Source organism: Orbicella faveolata, unplaced genomic scaffold, assembly GCF_042242905.1.
Source record: "Orbicella faveolata isolate gen_17 unplaced genomic scaffold, um_ofav_v1 contig_34, whole genome shotgun sequence".
NCBI classification, from domain to species: Eukaryota; Metazoa; Cnidaria; class Anthozoa; order Scleractinia; family Merulinidae; genus Orbicella; species Orbicella faveolata.
In genome coordinates, this window is record NW_028301563.1 from 5,670,001 (window position 1) to 5,687,500 (window position 17,500).

The 17,500-nt window shown below is 39.4% G+C and overlaps 1 protein-coding gene across 1 annotated transcript in view; it reads right to left on the reverse strand.

Moving 5' to 3' along the window:
* Positions 1–17,500, reverse strand: part of LOC110069672 (uncharacterized) — a 146,075-nt gene that overhangs the window by 101,299 nt on the left and 27,276 nt on the right. Inside the window, exons 6-7 of the mRNA XM_089272217.1 lie at positions 1,917–2,180; positions 1,721–1,835 (exon numbers count right to left, since the gene is read on the reverse strand). Of these exons, the coding sequence (XP_089128343.1) occupies positions 1,721–1,835; positions 1,917–2,180 (379 nt within the window). The remainder of the gene's footprint in view (positions 1–1,720; positions 1,836–1,916; positions 2,181–17,500) is intronic.

A 17,500-nucleotide genomic window follows, 5' to 3' on the forward strand; every position in this document is an offset into this window, starting at 1 on the left:
AGGAATTATTACACTTTCAATATTTTTCGAGAAAAAAGAAAGGAATTATATATGTTGTAAATACTGGCAACATCGATTAAAAAAATGTCACAAAAAGTACAAAGAAACAAACTGACGTTAGCGTGCAACCCACGGGCAAATGGATCGAGCATATTAGCCTACCAAAACGCGCGCCTCCCTTATACTATGTTATAAGAGAAGCTGTGAAATTAAAGCCGGAAAAAAAAATTCAGGCTCGAAGGGGATTCGAACCCACGACCTCTGCGAAACCAGTGCAATGCTCTACCAAGTGAGATATCAAGCCAACAGGGAGCTGGTCATGTTATAAGTTCAAGTTTGTAATGTACCGGTAGATGGTGAAGATACAGGTGACTCATGAAAGATCATATATTGCGGATCATAACCTGTGTGTATAACTGCGACGATCAATCATATCTTCACATCTTTATCGTTTGTCTACCACAGCTTAATCTCTATTCGTTGGTTCCTGACGTTTTAAGAACTCAATAGGGAGCTTAAGCAAACCACGACAAACACGGCGGCGACGAGTACGATACCAAACAAAAAGCTTAATGAAGAGGAAAACAATAGCTGTGCACGTGCGTTATAAATCTTTGTACATTTCTTTGCCGTCCTCTGCAAAACAAGAACGTAAATTGACCAAGTTCTGCGTCGTCTGAGGAACGCGAACGACGACGGCTAACTTTTCGTTTTTCCATTTGAAATTGAACGCTGTCATTACATATTTAGCTTGAGCACGTTTTTAGAGCCATTGGCGTACTGAACAGATCTAGACAATCGCGAATTTCGCTGGTAAACTATAAATTCAGTTTTTACTAGGCGTCGTCCTCGGCGTCGCCGTCGTCGTTGTTTAAGCTCCCTAATGTTATCATCGCGGAATCTTTAAGAACAGCTTTCTGAGAATGTAGTGAATCGAAGCGAAAAATCGATTAAAAAACGTAAACAGGACAAAAACCGAGACACAGAACAGGTAGGAGAAAACTTCTTTTGATTTATGAACATTTGACTAACGCCCGGACGTGAACTCCTAAACGGCCAGTTGACGTTCACTTTAAGCAGGGAACAAGGAAATATGTTGATGATCTCTAAGTAATGTAATGGTTGCACTCAGTGGCGCTGCAACTTTTCATTTTATTGGTAATACGAGAAGATTCCAAAATTGCTGTTAAACCATGCAATCCATCCTTGTTGAAACATCTTCGTTGATGTTTGATGAGTAAGTAAATTCAATTATGAAAAGTGATAGACATCGATTTTATTTTACTTTTTAAAGTATCATAATAGGTCTAAATAAATGAACTATGGTCTTGGCAGAAATAGGGCAGAGGGGAATGGAAGGCGATCGAGAGCCTGATACACTCGTCGTTAATGTGGAGGTCCCACCACGAAATAGGTGACGGTAGTAATTTTGATAGACGTATGCTATCCACCCATGGAGTAACCTCCCTAATTTGGCGTCCTTGATTCTAGATGGTGTGTACTTTTTGAGGTGCTTTTAAATAAATTCGTATATAAATAAGGCTATTTAGGGTATTTTCTCTCATTGTACACATTGCTTCTCAACTGTACTGTAGAATAAAAAGGTAAAGACAATAAATTTACCCTAAAATTTGAGTAGTCGGTTTTACGCGAACTCGCTGTTAAAAGAAATGCCAATAAAGAGGAGAACGAAAAATAAAGCAAAAGAAATCAGATTTACCTTGCCGTTTAGTCCAGGTGTTTTTACTAAAATTAGGAAGGCACTGCCTACAAGGGTCTTCTGGATGAACCTCATTTGGAGCAAAACAATATTGATTGATGTAACAGGAATCATCCTAAAAATAAAACGAGAGAAAGCACGGTAAATTCCTATAGTTTGGCTGCGGAATAATTCTATGTGTCATTCAGTCACTAACCTTAAGAGAACATCCAAGTGAAACATTACAGTCCATACAGGCTGAGTCGTATGATATAAATTTGAGGCTTTGGTCGCTTTTGTGAATACCATCGTTTGACACAGATATTGTAAGCCCAGCAGCCACAGTCCCACCAATGTTTCTGTCGAAATGTCCCTGCTTTACAGGCGAGTCTGGTAGGTAGCAATCAACAAGCAAAAGATCTACCATAACACCTGGGAAACTACGTTCTGTTTTGTTTGGTGTCCAAGAACTCTCATCAACCTAAATGAAAAAATAAATAAATAAATAAATAAATAAATAAATAAGAAAAAGGCTTTTTAAGCCAACTCGTGATATTTGAAAACGGAGGAGGAGTTTGTTTGCGTGACACAGGATAAATTCTAATGCAATCATTATTTACAGATAATATTTAAGTGTATTTTGGTGGAACACTTGAGCTGTTTTTATCGCTACGACTGTAATGAGTTCTGCCAAAAAGAAAAAAAACAAAACAAAAAACAAAAAACAAAAAAAACGGATGTGTTGTGTACATAATACTTTACAGATAAATAGTTACAATCAGCTTAATTTATATCAAATGAGACCAAATCAACATTTATTTTACGTGTCCTATCCTTCAGAATTTCCCTATGGAGTCCAGGGCTATTCTGATATCGATGTTTCAGACCTTAGGACTTGAGTTATTACAACAACTTCGTTTCTTCATTCCACTGAAAAAAAAAGTCATTGAATCAGAGAATAGAAATTCGGCTCACACGAGAGCAGGCCCCAAACTGACCAAAATGGCGAATCACTAAGGTTTTAAAGACACCATGCGCTTTGTAGTCAAATGACTTTTACGAGCACGAGTAAGTGCCGAGCGATCTTCTGACCTCAGTGGAGAGTGAAAATGAAAAAAACCAAGGTGTGAAAACCCCGAGTGTAATGTCTTGCGATGTTAGTTTCGTCATTGAACAAAGCATGCTGGGATTAAAAGTGTTTTAGAACATGCGCTTGTAAATGTCCGCTGTGTTGACTTCGTGTCCACCTTGAGTTACTTAGTGTTAAGGTTTCCACATTACATTGGCGACGAGGATGGGTCGTTCGGTCTAACATAATCTGACATAACCTGACCACTTTGTGACGACCACGGCACTTCCAAACTTCGACTCGAACGATATACATGCCCATCGCGCGATTTAAATGTGACTCCATTGCACAGTGGTCCATGGCAAAAAGTAAGCATAGATTTCTGTGAAGTGGCTAGGCACTATGTACTAGTCGTAATTGATGATTTCTCAAGGTTCCCCCGAAGTTGAGATTGTGCAGTCTACTGCTGCTAAAGCTGTGATCCCTAAGCGTGACCGCATATTTGCTTCTTATGGTGTCCCTCAAGTTGTGAAGTCTGACAATGGTCCTCCGTTCAATGGGCACGAATTTGCACGATTTGCTGAATATCTTGGCTTCACACACCGTAAAGTAACCCCCTTATGGCCGGAGGCAAACGGTGAGGTTGAACGGTTCATGAAAACTATTGGTAAGGTGCTGCGCACCACAGCCAACTGGAGGCAAGATATGTAGTCACTATCAGTTTCTTTGCAATTATCGTGTCACTCCTCATTGCACTACTGGTGTTCCCCCGGCTACTGCCCTGTTTGGACGATCATTCTGAGTCAAGCTATCTTGCCTTGTCGTCATGACTCAGGCTATGATCCTGCAATCTTGCGTGAGCAAGATACTCAACAAGAGCTGAAGATGAAGCGTCATGCAGAATCCAAGAGAGTTATCAGAGGCTGTGATATCCAAATCGGAGATACTGATTTAGTGAAGCAGCCAAAGCGTGAAAAGCTGTCAACGCCCTAACACCCCATCCCGTTGACCGTTACAAGCAAGAATCATAGTATGGAAACAGCTGAAAGTGCAACCCGGAGAGTGTCACGTAACTCCTCACACTTCAAGAAGCTCCTCGCTGATGAATCAGTCACAAATTTTGATGTTCATCTGGAAGAAGACTCGATTGAGGTGAACATGCCAACTGCATCCTTCCCCTTCTGCCCCCGTCTCATGTCATGAGCCAGCAGAAAACAGACCCATCAGCACCACTGGATGTGCCTCGAAAGTCTGCCCGTGTATCCAAGCCTCCCAAGAGACTTACTCAAGAAATTTGATCCGACATTATTTTGTTTGTGTAATTTGACTTTGAACATTGATCTGATAAACATTGACTCACGAACTTTGTCTCGATGGACTTTGTTATATGAGCATTTAGCATTTGATGACATTTCATATATGAGCACTCAGTGATTAGCGACTTTATGCAGAGCAATTGTCTCTGTGTTCCAGTTCATATCGTTTGGCTAATTCTGTTTTGAAGCCCCCTTGTTGCGATTAACTAATTGCTGTTTTCGTAATCATGTAGTGATTCACTTAACTAAAGGAAAGGAGAAATGTAATGTCTAGCGTGACCGTGTTACGCGATGCCAGTTTCGTCATCAAACAAAGCATGCTCGGGTTCAAAGTGTTTTAGAACATGTGCTTGTAAATGTCAAGCGTGTTGACTTCGTCTCCACCTTGAGTTACTTAGTGTTAAGGTTTCCAACTTAACCCGAGCGAAAATGAAAAAAAATATTTAGGTGTTTACATAGATAAACACATTAACTGGGAACCTCAGATCCAGCATGTGAATAACAAATTTGCAATGAACGTAAGGATAATTTATAAATTACGCAACTATGTTGATCTGAGTGTCCTCAAAGAATTACGTTATACTCTGATTTACCGCTACTTGAGTTAATTTATTATGAAGTCGGGTGCTGCTTACAAAACAAAAGTCGCAAGAATACAGACCAAGCAAAACCAATGTGTGCGAGGTATATTCTTCGGTCATAGGAGGGAAAATGCCAAAATTCACTATACCTTACCAGGAGCCCACTCTTGAACTTAGCTGAAATTTTAGATCTAAATAATATCTACGAGATGAAGATTACACTCATTGCTCATAAAATTTAGAATGATAACTAGAGTATTCCAGCTGTTTTCTCCGGTACTCCTACACCAGCACCAAAACGCCAGGTATGCATAGAATCAAACTTCTATAGGCCAAAAACATCGACTAGATATAGACAATCGTCATTCCAATTATCTCGATCAAAAATTTGGGGATCAGTTCCTCTGAGCTCAAAAAACTTACGATTCAATTCCTCCAAGAAGCAGTATAGGCAGCACCCCTAAAATACTTAAAATATAGTACTAGTTAATAATGGTCACTTGTATTTCGTCTAATTACGAAAGACTTGGAAAAACTTTTCAGGGTAAAAAGTAGAAATATTAAAACATGACGTTTCGGCGACGGGATGTCACCATTATCAAATGTAAATTATTACAAGTTCAGTAAAGTTATATAAAGAAAGGGAAGTGTGAAACTACGAAAGAACGTACATAATTAACAAAAACAAAGAATGTACATTATTAAAAAAAAAACAAAAGAATGTTCATAATTAATCGATAAAAGTGCCGTTTTTTGTCACTGACTTGTATATTCTAGCAAGATGTTTCGGCTAACTCTTAAGCCTTCATCAGTTTAAAAAAACCGCTTGATGTTACGTCCGATTTAAAAACTCATTTTTTAAACATGTTCATAATTAAATGAACAGTTTCGCTGGAATAAAGTCTTTTGAAGTGTTCGCAATCGGTCTCTTTTTCCTTACTAAAAGCATCTCATAAATGCCCCGTCCACACGTATCCGGATATTTTTGAATCCGCAACTTTTTCTTTCCGGATACGGCTTCCGTCAACACGCATCCGGCGAATTCGGCAGCGAATCCGGATATATTTTAATCCGCTCTCCAGAGTGGGAAAAAAAGGAAATCTCCAACGACTCCGGTAACGTGTGGACGGTAAATCCGGATATTTTCGAATCCGATGACGTAGAAAAATCGTGTCCAGTCTCTTACCAAACAATAAACCAATATGGCGGCACAACGTGTAGGCCTAGTTTCTCTACAGTGAATCCGGATATCATCGGATGCGTGTGGACAGGCGAATTCGATTTGAATACGCTACGTGTAAACGATGAAATTTTTGAATCCAGAAAGAAAAAGTTGCGGAGTCAAAAATATCCGGATCTGTGTGGACGGGGCCTAAGGCACTCAAACTTTCCGCGGCATTTCTTTAGGATGTATTGTAATGTATTCCTGCGTAATGTATTTTTGTTCTCCGCATTTACCTTAACATGTTGGTAACCAGCTCGAAAGCCAATAGCTACTCTGGTAGCCACGCACAAATTTCTTTTTTTTTAATTCTTTCCATAGCCATATACAACATCAAGAGATTATCAAGGTAAGAGAGTAAATCCCCCTATATAGGTCTTCTACTCAAGATAATCCCTCTTAAGTTATTTTTAGACATGGTACCCAGCTCTACCGTGCATGTTACTCGCGCATTGCGTGGATGTTTCCGTAGAGGGTTTGTTTATGTTTCGTTGCTTTTCGTTTCAAAGCGAAGGAAAGCCTCAACGCTGTGGGATGTCTCCTTTGGTATTTTAATTACAAGCTAAGGAGCTATGGCTCTCGCTGTTTTAATACATTTCGAAATTTTAATAGTAGTTTACATAAGAGACAGATGCCCCCTGCACAAACAACAACAACCGACTGAACGACAAAGAAATGAGTAGGTACACGATAAAGAAAGTAAACGCCCCAACTCAACGCAGCCGAACAAACAGATGGTCGATAAACTGCGGACAGTAGCACTCCGCCCAAGCAGCAAAAGGCAGTTTAAGTAACAACGCCAAGGACAACGTCGATCAAAACGACTTTATATTTAACCTACGAATCTCGCGAGAATTTAGATTCAGTCAGTTTGTCTATCAATGTCAGAAATATTTCAAACACTACGTAAGAGAGCGTCAAAATTCGAAAAAAGAAATTTAAAATAGTGGCTGTTGTATTTCACGTTCTCTCACATATGCAGACTGTGGCTATTTCATGTTGTTGTTTTGTTAAGAACGGCAAAGAAATGAACAAAGAATTTTAACGCACGCTTACACAGCCATTGTACTCGTTGCCGCTGCCGTTGAGGTTTGCTCATTTAACTCCCTAAAACCGAATAAACGGCAAAATAATGATCTGCCAAAGCAAAAAACTGAAGTTCCAGCCGAACAAAAAGCGGCTAAGATGAGAAAACATCTCCGCTATGAAAAGTCTGGAAAATCAAACCATAAAAAATGACTTTTCACCAAATTTCCCACCATTTCGTCAAGGGTAGTTCCGAGGAAGTTGTTTGGGCTGTCCACGCGTCGCGCCAGAAACATCCTCGGAAGAACTGGGTACCATGTCTAAAAATAACTTAAGAGTGATTACCTTAGGTATAAGGCCTAGATGGGGGATTCACTCTCTTACCTCGATAATCTCTTGACAACATATATTTCTCCTCTCATATTTATTTTATAGTACTGATGTAAATTGATTCTGTAAATTGTGCGCAATAAAGGTTGATTGATTGATTATTAATCGATTGATCGCCCACATCCAAAATATCCATGAATAGATAACATGACCGTAAAATAAGTCATTTGGTGAGCATATCGAGTGATTTCCCGCAGAAAACAACAAACATTTGAATTCGTAGTAGCTCGCTTTAGCTCGCTGCGCGAGTCATTTAAATCCGCGGTAATCATCAATCAATCAGCTGTTCAACTTAACTATAAAGAAATTCATCATAAACAATTCAGTGTCGAGGGTGGCGAAATGGAAAGGTTTCAGTCCGGTAATCAGAGGTACATTCGGGAGACGGGAGATTTGAATCCAGCTGCTAGCAGCTTTTTCCTATTTTTCTCCTCGATACTAAAGGATAGTTTGCGTTTATAAAAGAAGTCAAAAATTTTCAAGCAATGAAAGTAATGCCTAAATTACTTTGCGTTGGAGGGGAGAATCGAGCAGTGGATTCGAATTTCGGTTAGAAAACGGTCTCGCCGTACAGGTCTTTAGAGACAGCTCTGTCCAGACTTGAGTTCGCCTATAGAGAGCTACCGCAAACACCTCAACACCTCCTACTCACAAATACCCCCACAAAAGGAGGAAAAAAAGAAAGAAAAACAACAACAACAACAACAAAACGATGAAATAGGCCAAATGGACAACAGAAATCAGGCAAGGTGAGTATACTTTCTTTATATATATATTTTTTTAAAGTCATATTTTATTTCGTTGCGCGTTTTTATCCTTCATTATTCTAAACTCGACAAAATGCCTTTTAGAGCGCTCAGATTCTCAACGGCCCAAAGTATAACATAACACGGCGCACTTCAGGTGGTCACGTTCCACTCGATACGCGTACATAAATCATTAATCTCTGGTCGATTCCTCCAATCATGAGTTTGGGACGCCTGTGGTTAGAAAGCAGATCTTGGCGCCTGCAGGGGAATAACACTACTTTTATTTTCGAAGTAAACTTCGGAAAAGCACCTAGAAGATAATTTTCTCCCCAGCGCTATAAAAATGATTTCCATGCAAAGCGCAAATTGGGATTTAGATTAATTGGCTGCACGATCATAGGGTCCAGGAATATGTTCTCTTAGGTCATGGTCTCTACCCGGTGAATATTTTCGGGATGGCAACCAGCGTTGAATTAGCGAAAAGCCTAGTTTAAGAATCTAGGAAATGGAATCATGTCTCAAGAACAATTTTTTCTTTGTTGAGGCTGGTCAAGAGTCTATAGATTGTGTTCATTGTCACGCAATAAAAAATAAAATCAAAAACCACTCAGTAGATAAAGTCAAAAAATTGTGATATTATAAACGATAAAAAAAGAAGAAGACAATTCTCCGAGTTTAAGTTGTGTGCGCTGTCCCAAAGTTGAGATATTTGTCGAAACGTTCCGCGCAAAATTATACAGCCTTAGTATTGAGCCGCCATATTGGAGGACCTCCCTAGTCCTCCAATATGGCGGACGGAAAATAGTGTAAACATCTGGAACTTACTTTGGCTATCTAGACGACTGATTATCTGAACGTAACCAAAACACATCTACAAAAGCTCTCTTTCTAATACTTTAACTCCTAAAATGGCTAAAAATCACGAGATAAGTGTATGTTTTTCGAGAAAAGCGATCTTAGCCTCATGTCACGCACTGCCATAACTCCGCAATTCAAATTGCGCTGGTTTCCAAACGAAGGACGCTATTGAGCTGGAAAGTTGTAAACAGATATAAGTTTAGTACCTCTTATGCCTGATGATGATAAAACCTTTAGTAGCTCTTTAGTTTTGGATTTAAGAATTGATGACGTCACGTGAACGCACCATATATGCTAACCAAAGCCAAACCCGCCCGGCGAGAAACCATACCTGTTTTCGTTCTTAGAAGACGTCAAGTTGTGCTGCTTTCTGGTTATTATACAGACGTTATTTTGAAAGTGAAACAAGCTTTAATGTCTGAGATCCTGCCTGAACAATGCTTTGTCTATCTCTGAGTATGAGATGTGTCAGATGTTGATTGAGAGGAACTTTGCTTATCATGCATTCTCGTAAATAACCGCCAATAACCCGCTTCAGACTAGTTTAATCAGTATCTCACAGCAAAATAATGAAATAACCATTAACTTGTCGATGGGATGCATTCAACCAAGTGAGAAGCTGGTTCCTTTGGAAGAGTATTGGACGTATTTACCGCTAAACAAATTTACATAAACGAAAAACGTCGTGTTTTGCCGAAGTAAACAACGCGCGGCCGATGTTGTCATTTTTCACCACTAGAGAATCGAATGAGCGTCGAAACGTTCGATTGGATGAATTCAATCAATTTCAAAGCTCTTCTCTTAGCTTCTCTTGGCTAAACACTGGACGTATCAAACTCTAAGCGGAAGCATCAATGCGATGCCTCCGTTGTGATTTTGCCGATCGAAATGGCTCGATTATGACTCCTTCTGAAATCTAACAGACGCGTGATCAGCTGTAACCAGGGTAACCTCGTTCCCAGGGTCCCTCATCTTACCGCCCCCTGGAGCGAGCGAAGAGAGACCCTGGTTGGGTCTGGTCACGTGCCACTTTGACAATTGAGAACATCAGGGCGGGGTCCTCTGTAATCAGCAGTTTGTCGCATTGAGCTTTGTCGCGGGCTGCGACCGCCACATTATCCGCGGCGTTTATCAGTACTTAGCTTTCAGGTTTAAATTTCGAATAATATCTGTTCCAACGTTAAAGGTTAAGCAAGTCTGTCTCGAGGCAATTTAGTGGTCGTGATTTTCAGTGTTGCCGTCTTATCCACTGGATTTATGGAAAGTCAGTCATATTTCAACTGTGGACGTCGAGCAGCGCACTTTCATCCCATAGTAATTGTTGTTTCTCCTTTGAATACACTCGATCAAATTGATGCAAAAAACATAAGAACGTCTCTAGGAAAACGTATAGCTTTCCCAAAGTAAAGCTACGGCAGTCTCTGAAGAGAAGCTGGACGAAGATAAATATGATATTCGTGCAACGCAATGTGCTTGCAAACAGTTCTAATCAAATAGCTGGGCCCGACGTCACCTGTGGCGTCACAATATAGAATGCAAGAAAGCAATATGTTCACGGAGTATTTTAATCTTTGTCCCCGGAGAGCCAATACTTACAGCCTTAAAACATATCTCGCAATAGAAACGAACCTAAACAAAGTATAAGCACGGCGCCGGCGTGGCAAATTACAGAGGTGTCAAACTCTGAGAAGCGACGTGCAGTTAACAGCGGAAACCATGCAGACCTACGACCTCTAAAAATATGCTGTAACATAATCAAACGACTCCGCTCTACTTATAATTTCCATTTCTTGTAATAACACGGCATAAAAAGTGCCCCTCAGAAACACGTTTAAAGCAAAGAAAGGTCGAGAGATCGAAAATTAAATGAAAATGTGCACAATTCTCTCGAACCGTTGTCGTCACGTACACTAATTTATTAACGACACAATAAAAATTATATTTTTCATTTTCTAGCCTCCTTTTGGTCGAAGATAAATCCATTTTATCAGTAACGACGGCGAAATGCATACCGCGACGAGTTCGTTGTATCCTTCGCGCTCTGCAAAGTTCGGGGCGCCGACGGCGCGGTGAAACTTCAATAAATCTTTTCACTCGTTCGCTCCTTTCGAAGTGACTTTGGCTTTCAGTGATCAATTAAAAGGCCCTGAATTTTCTAAAATTATTTAATCGCCGGTAACAAGACCTACACTTCATTCTGAGGTTAAGATGAGTCAAACATCTTCTATGCACAGCCTCGGCCGCGGTGTGCAATTCTCCATTCACCTTCTTGAGGAGATTTTTACAATATGTAACTTTCTTCACTGAACCATACAACCTTCAGCGACTTGGATTTTTGCTATCAGATGATGGTTGGCGTTTGCAGAATATTACCGCCGGACATTGCCGCAGAACATCATATCGTTCTTGGTTTACTTTGGTGACAACACATCCCGCACTCCCGTGGGCTAAGTATAGACAAAATTCCTATTAGGCCGCCCATTCCTTCAATAATTTAATTGTCATCTCCCAGATTCTAGGAGACACGTGACCAGACCCAACCAGGGTCTCTCTTCGTTCGCTCCAGGGGGCGGTAAGATGAGAGACCCTGGGAACGAGGTTGTAACCAGGGTACTTCGCGGAGGACAGAGGACCCTGGGAAAGAGGTCGATGACTTGATTAGGACCCAGGCGGTGTAGGACACGGCTCACGTGACAGTATTCGACCAATCATATGTCGTCTCAGCTGGAGCAATGAAGGAAACATTTTTCGCTGCGAATGGAGGTAGGTTGTCATTTCTCGACCGATTTCTGCACTCATCATGAGAATCAAACGAATATTTTCTAGGAGCTGCTAGTGTAATAACTAGACCAGGTGTCTGATAAGTCTCAATTGCAGGTAAGCAATTTTTGCATCAGAACTAGTCAATGGAAATCATGCTATTTTGAAAACGTTTGTTTAACACACGCGCTTGACATCGATATTCTTTTGGTCGTTTGCGGGGAAACAGGGATCAGTATTGTGAATTATTTTTGCGTGAAACTTTAGTTCGGGAGTTGAACTCTAAGAAAATTCGGCGGGCTCGAGCGGGCTCCGCCGTTTGAAGGGTCAAAATCGGACTTAAAGTTGGGGTATTTTCCTTGAATTGTCAGATGTTCGCGGTATTCCACAGGAGTGATTGTGCGATTTCCACCCTTGATTTGAGAGTATACTTTTGTGGCTTGGCTTGTTCCCTTTATATTGTAATGTTTTCTTGTTATTTTTTAAAATTCTTTTATTATTATTATTATTACTATTTTTTTGTAGGACGTATGTCATCCGTTTGTATGGCCGATGTTCGAGATTTCTGGATCCTGCTTTGGATACTAGTCCATTAAAGATATCATCTCATTTACAGTGAATTTTCGCTATCATGATCACTGCCTGTCTTGAATTGTTATCTCAAACAGAAATTTATTACTCTTGGATGTTATTGTTCAGTCATTTATGGCTGATTATTTTTGATCTCACGCTCCGTTATACTTGATTTCTTTTGAATGTTGCTAGTAGTGGGAGACTATACATAAGCTTAAATCGATAAATAATAAGTGTTTCATGTGTATATTTACACATAATTGTCAAACCACCTGGAGCAGAACCAGCCAGTGTGTTTGAAGCAAATGCTAAATTACCAACTGGTATTTTAAAAGACTATGGGTTTGGAATCAACTTTGCTACATTTCCTAAGATCTAAATTTATCCACTTACACTGTAGTGATCACACAAGGAAAGCTACAGCATGCTGATGTTTAGGACATCAAATTTAGAATGGAATAGACCAAAATGATTATTTACAGACATAACGCCAGTGACTACTTATAAAGCTGCATGGCAATCCCAAGTTTTAAGAGCTACTGCAAGTGTTCAATATAGTGCAGCTGCCTTTATTTTAAAACGTTGTTATAATTTAGCTACCTGAGTCAAAACATATCAGTATAGATGATCTAGGATACAGCTACATACTAGATTATTCTCGGAATTCATTTGATGACAGTCATTACGAGGCGACACGAGGAAGTGCTGTGGAGACTGTTTGTGGCAAAACATTTAACAGCCAATGTAGCATATGTTAAAATCATTACATGATCACTGTTTTGTTGACCACAGCACTCGCAGTAAATAATAAACTTTAAACTGACAAATATTTCAAATGACCTGCATAGCACTGTTCTGGGTAAAGAGCTCCCTTTAGTTTACACAAGTTACATTGAACCTTGAACTTCAGCAGAGGTGTGGTATGAGGACAGGCAGTAAAGGCATGTCAGGAGTATGAGCTATTCATTCATTGCAAATTGACCGTGCCTATGATTCACAACCTTCCAGTTTACTAATTCATAGCGGAGCTCCGGCGGCCCTAAGGGCCGCCAAGCGGAGCCCCATACCCATATAAGGAAGAAAAGGAAACCCATGAAGGATTTTGCTCATGGTTATCATGGCTAGCGGTATTGCTCGTGGGCGCGTACGCACGACGGCGACGACGGAGTCGCGCAAGATGGCGGCCATACTCCAGCTAATAGGTTGACAGAGACATGCACCCTCGGTTTGTAGCGGAAGAATGCCATTTTTCTTGGCGGGATTTTTAAAGAAAAACGATAGCGGAGGTTGATCCAATGTTTTTAAGACAGGGTTGCACTGAAGCAAAAAACAGAAAGCAAGAATCAACAGGCAAAGAAGTAGCGAAGGAGATCGCGAAAAAGACTGAGCGAGCCAGCGCTGGGGAAGGAAGCGAAACAGTACTGAACAATGCCGTGAATTATAGCGAGTCAAGGGCTAGAGAAAGGAGGTGAAATAATACCGAACAATGCCCTGAACCAAAGCTAACGAGGGCTATGGAAAGGAGGCCAAAGTACCCGACAAAGTGATTCAGAAGATTGCAGAACTCCCTATGGCCAAGTTCAAAATTCGCGCGAACGTGATGCTGTGTAGCAGTGCAAGAAAATTCAAAAGTCACATGATTTGGTCAGGTGATGAACAAGAGAAATCAAACGTGCCCGAGTGTTTTAGAGAAATTACACAACAGTAAACGCAGCGGAAAGAAGTGGTTGATTCGTTGATCTATCGAAAATATTACTTCAGTTCAGTCTTCACAACTTTTGCTGCAAGTTTCTGCCTGGAAGATTTACACTGGCCGAACTGAATTGCCAACTTGCGGTAAGTGACTTTTGTTGTTGCGTTTGCTATAAAAATTAACAAGTTACCTCGGCGATATAAGCTTATTTTCAATTGGCATCCATTAAAAGTCGTCCTTATTTTAAGCCATGCTGTAAGAGATTTTAAAAATTGCATCGTTTTAATTTCGCTCGTCTCTAAACAATAACACGTGGGTCCCTTTGGGGGTTGCTGTAAGTTGTAAACAAATTTTAAAGTTTTCTGTCGATTTTCGTCGTCAACTTAAGCTTATAACCTCACGTCTAAAAATAAGCTTAACCAAAACCGTACTTGTAAACACGGCCGGGCGAGTTAGTTAGCACTGCCGCTTCGTAGACTGCTAAAATTTCTTCTTCAGTTGTTGAAAACCAAGAAAGGTCTACAAACCATTTTAAGCCGAAGCGAACAGGATTTGCTAAATTTACTTTTGTTCCTATGTGAATATTTGCATATTGTGATTACAAAGTATGGAGATTTCCTCGTTTTGTTAGTTCAATTTATTCGGTTTGGCGAAATGCTTGGGTGAATTCCGAGGTTAATTTGGTTGAAGACTGGTAAAGCTACCGCCAATAAAATGACTGCAAAGCTAAATTAAGCCGTCGGCAAAAATACAGACTCTCAGTAAAATTCAAATTTAAGCGTGAATAATTATTAAACTTTAACACTGCAAGCTTAAACGAATTTTCTTTATCCTCTCTTTTATTCGGTGACCCTTCATTGAGAAGGGATTTGCTGTTGATACTCGAGTTCAGATGTAGTGATATGCATCTTGTGTTTATAATGTAGATTTCCTCGTTACATTTTGTTGTCTGTCCAATTAGTTCGGTTTGTTGAAATGCTTATATAGCCCAAAATGTCGAGTAGACGATTATGCATGGCAATCCTGTCTGCAAATAAAGCTCTGCTTTGATTTTGATTTGATATTTCATTTTATTTGTGCCATTGCTTTTGGTTGGAAGTACAATTGGACCCTATTTTCTTAATAAGAGGTTATTCCCCAATGCGGTATTTACACTTAATATGAAAATGTTCCTAAAAAGTGAGATGGTACTCGGTAAATTGAACGGTGTAATAGTAGAAGTTCTTGCCCTGACCATTTTTCGGTAATAAAAATAACTTTTACATACATATATACACAATTTAGTTGGTGAGAGCGCTCTCCCCTCTCCACTCTCCCTCTCTCTCTGCTCTCTTCTTCATAGAATTTTTTTTTATTAACCAACTCATTAACCGAATGCCACTGACTTTGTGTCTTTATTGTGCATGCATACGTTTTTGCTCATCGAAGAAAGTTTCAGTTTCTTCCTGGCCGTTTCCTCTGTCCTGTCCGGTACCAATTCGTTTGTGATATAACTTTGTGAATTCTCTATTCTCCTTAAATTTTATCTCGTCAGGGTGATAGAATGCACTCTCAGAGTGTTCAATCATTGTTTTCAGTTGCTACAATTTTCAGGAAAAAAGCAATAGTTTTCTTAATTTCCTTTTACTTTGTGTTAGGACCTTTTAGCGTGCCCATAATTGGCCCATGGGCATTACGGGAGAATAATTTTCAAGTAACGAATTAGATTCGTTCTAGTGTTAAGTATTTTTAAATTATAATTATGAATTAGGCATTTCTTTTTATTTTGTATTTTTTGTTTTAGTCGCACATGATGTCTTATGATTTTACCGACGAATACCATGTAAATGTAAATAATGCACTAGAATTAGCCAATCAGAGTGTGCATTATATCGGTTTTAAGTACAAACCATATGTAATAAATGTATGTAAATGATATTTTTATGACAGAGAACTGGACAGGGCAAGAACTTCTTCTTTTGTAAATTTATATATTAATTACTCTCAGTGCTGTCAAAATGTCTCGGGAACCTTCATTTTTGATAGTCCATTATTTTCCACCATACCTAGCACAGAATCTCACCAAGTCCTAACTAATAACCAATGTGCGTGTATCTCTGGCCTTTGCTGTGTACTACGTGTATATTCTGTTATCCTGCCTTAACTACTAGAAACAATTTTGACAGAGCAGTTTCAACAGTTTCACTTAAATTAATTTCCAGCAACAGCACTACATGTAGCAGTGTTATTGAGCATGAACTTTATAGAGGGTTTTAAATTTTTATTTTTTTAATGATTACAGAAGACACCAAATATACATGTGTATACATGTACATAACCTGATGTTGGTTTTGGTTGCGAATCGTAGTTCATAATAGTCATCCTATTACAGGTAAGGGGAAAAGTTCAGAAAGTTTAGAACATCTCTTCCCCCAGCACATATGATATGGTGTACATTGTACATCATGTAAAGGTATTTCATGTATTGCTTTTTCAGGACAAATTATATAACAGTGACGTTTTAAAAGGTGTGATCAGAAAAATAATGAGTACATTGTCCAGGCAGTACCAGTTTATGGACAGCATATGCAGACAGTAAGAGGAACTGTAAGCATTACCGAGTAAGTTTGTTTTATGCTTTTGACTCTTGTACTTGGATTTTGAGTCATTTCATCACAAGAATAGGTAATGAAAGATGCAATAGTTGTTTGGAATATATTTTTGAAGGCAAACTTATAAGTCTGCCTATGCTGGATAACAGCCATGTGTAAACTGAATGTAAAGCAAACACACTGTTAAAGATGGGGCAACCCTAAAACCCGGAAACTAGAATCCGGAATCCAGAAACCGAAATCCACAAATCAAAGAAAACAAGTTCTTCAAATACTCGAAAATTGTTTTGCTTAGGTTTTTGCCTGTAAAAAATAAGCAGCCAAATAAAAAGGACCTCAAACTTAACCTTTTTCGAAACAAAAATTTCCTATCTGTTTAAATTCGTGCAACCGTTATTTCTAGTGAGGGCTATGATTATGACAATCTTAGTAAAGTTATTTTATTCCAAGCACTCTGAGAATGTCTAAAATAAGCTTGCTGGTAATTAACCGCGCAGCCATGGGCCGAGCGCAGTTCATGTTCTACCCATGGTTTTTTTTTTTTTTTTTTTTTTTTGTCAGTGACCAGACCCAAACTTCCTCTCGGCCAAATTTTGAATCATGCAACCTGTGATGTTTATTTGCCAAAAGCTGTTGAAACATTAATACAAGGACAATGTTACGGATATTGTTTTCTATATTTGTGTGTAAAATATAGTTTCTTTTGGTTGTATCAAAGCGTTGGATTCGAAGGGAAATAATAAATACGCTAAAAACACTAAAAAAAAGGGTAATACGTCAGCCATGGAATGCGCTGACGTTGCAGCTTTCATTTTCGCTACTTGACAAATAAGATCGTGTCGACTTTGCAAGTTTATTTTGCCAGAAGTGATGGTCATTAATTTATTTGCAATTTTGCGAGTATTCTTGTGGGTTTAGGCAAATGAAGCGAATTCTTTGGCTGTTTCATTGCAGCGAGTTAAGAGATTTGAAG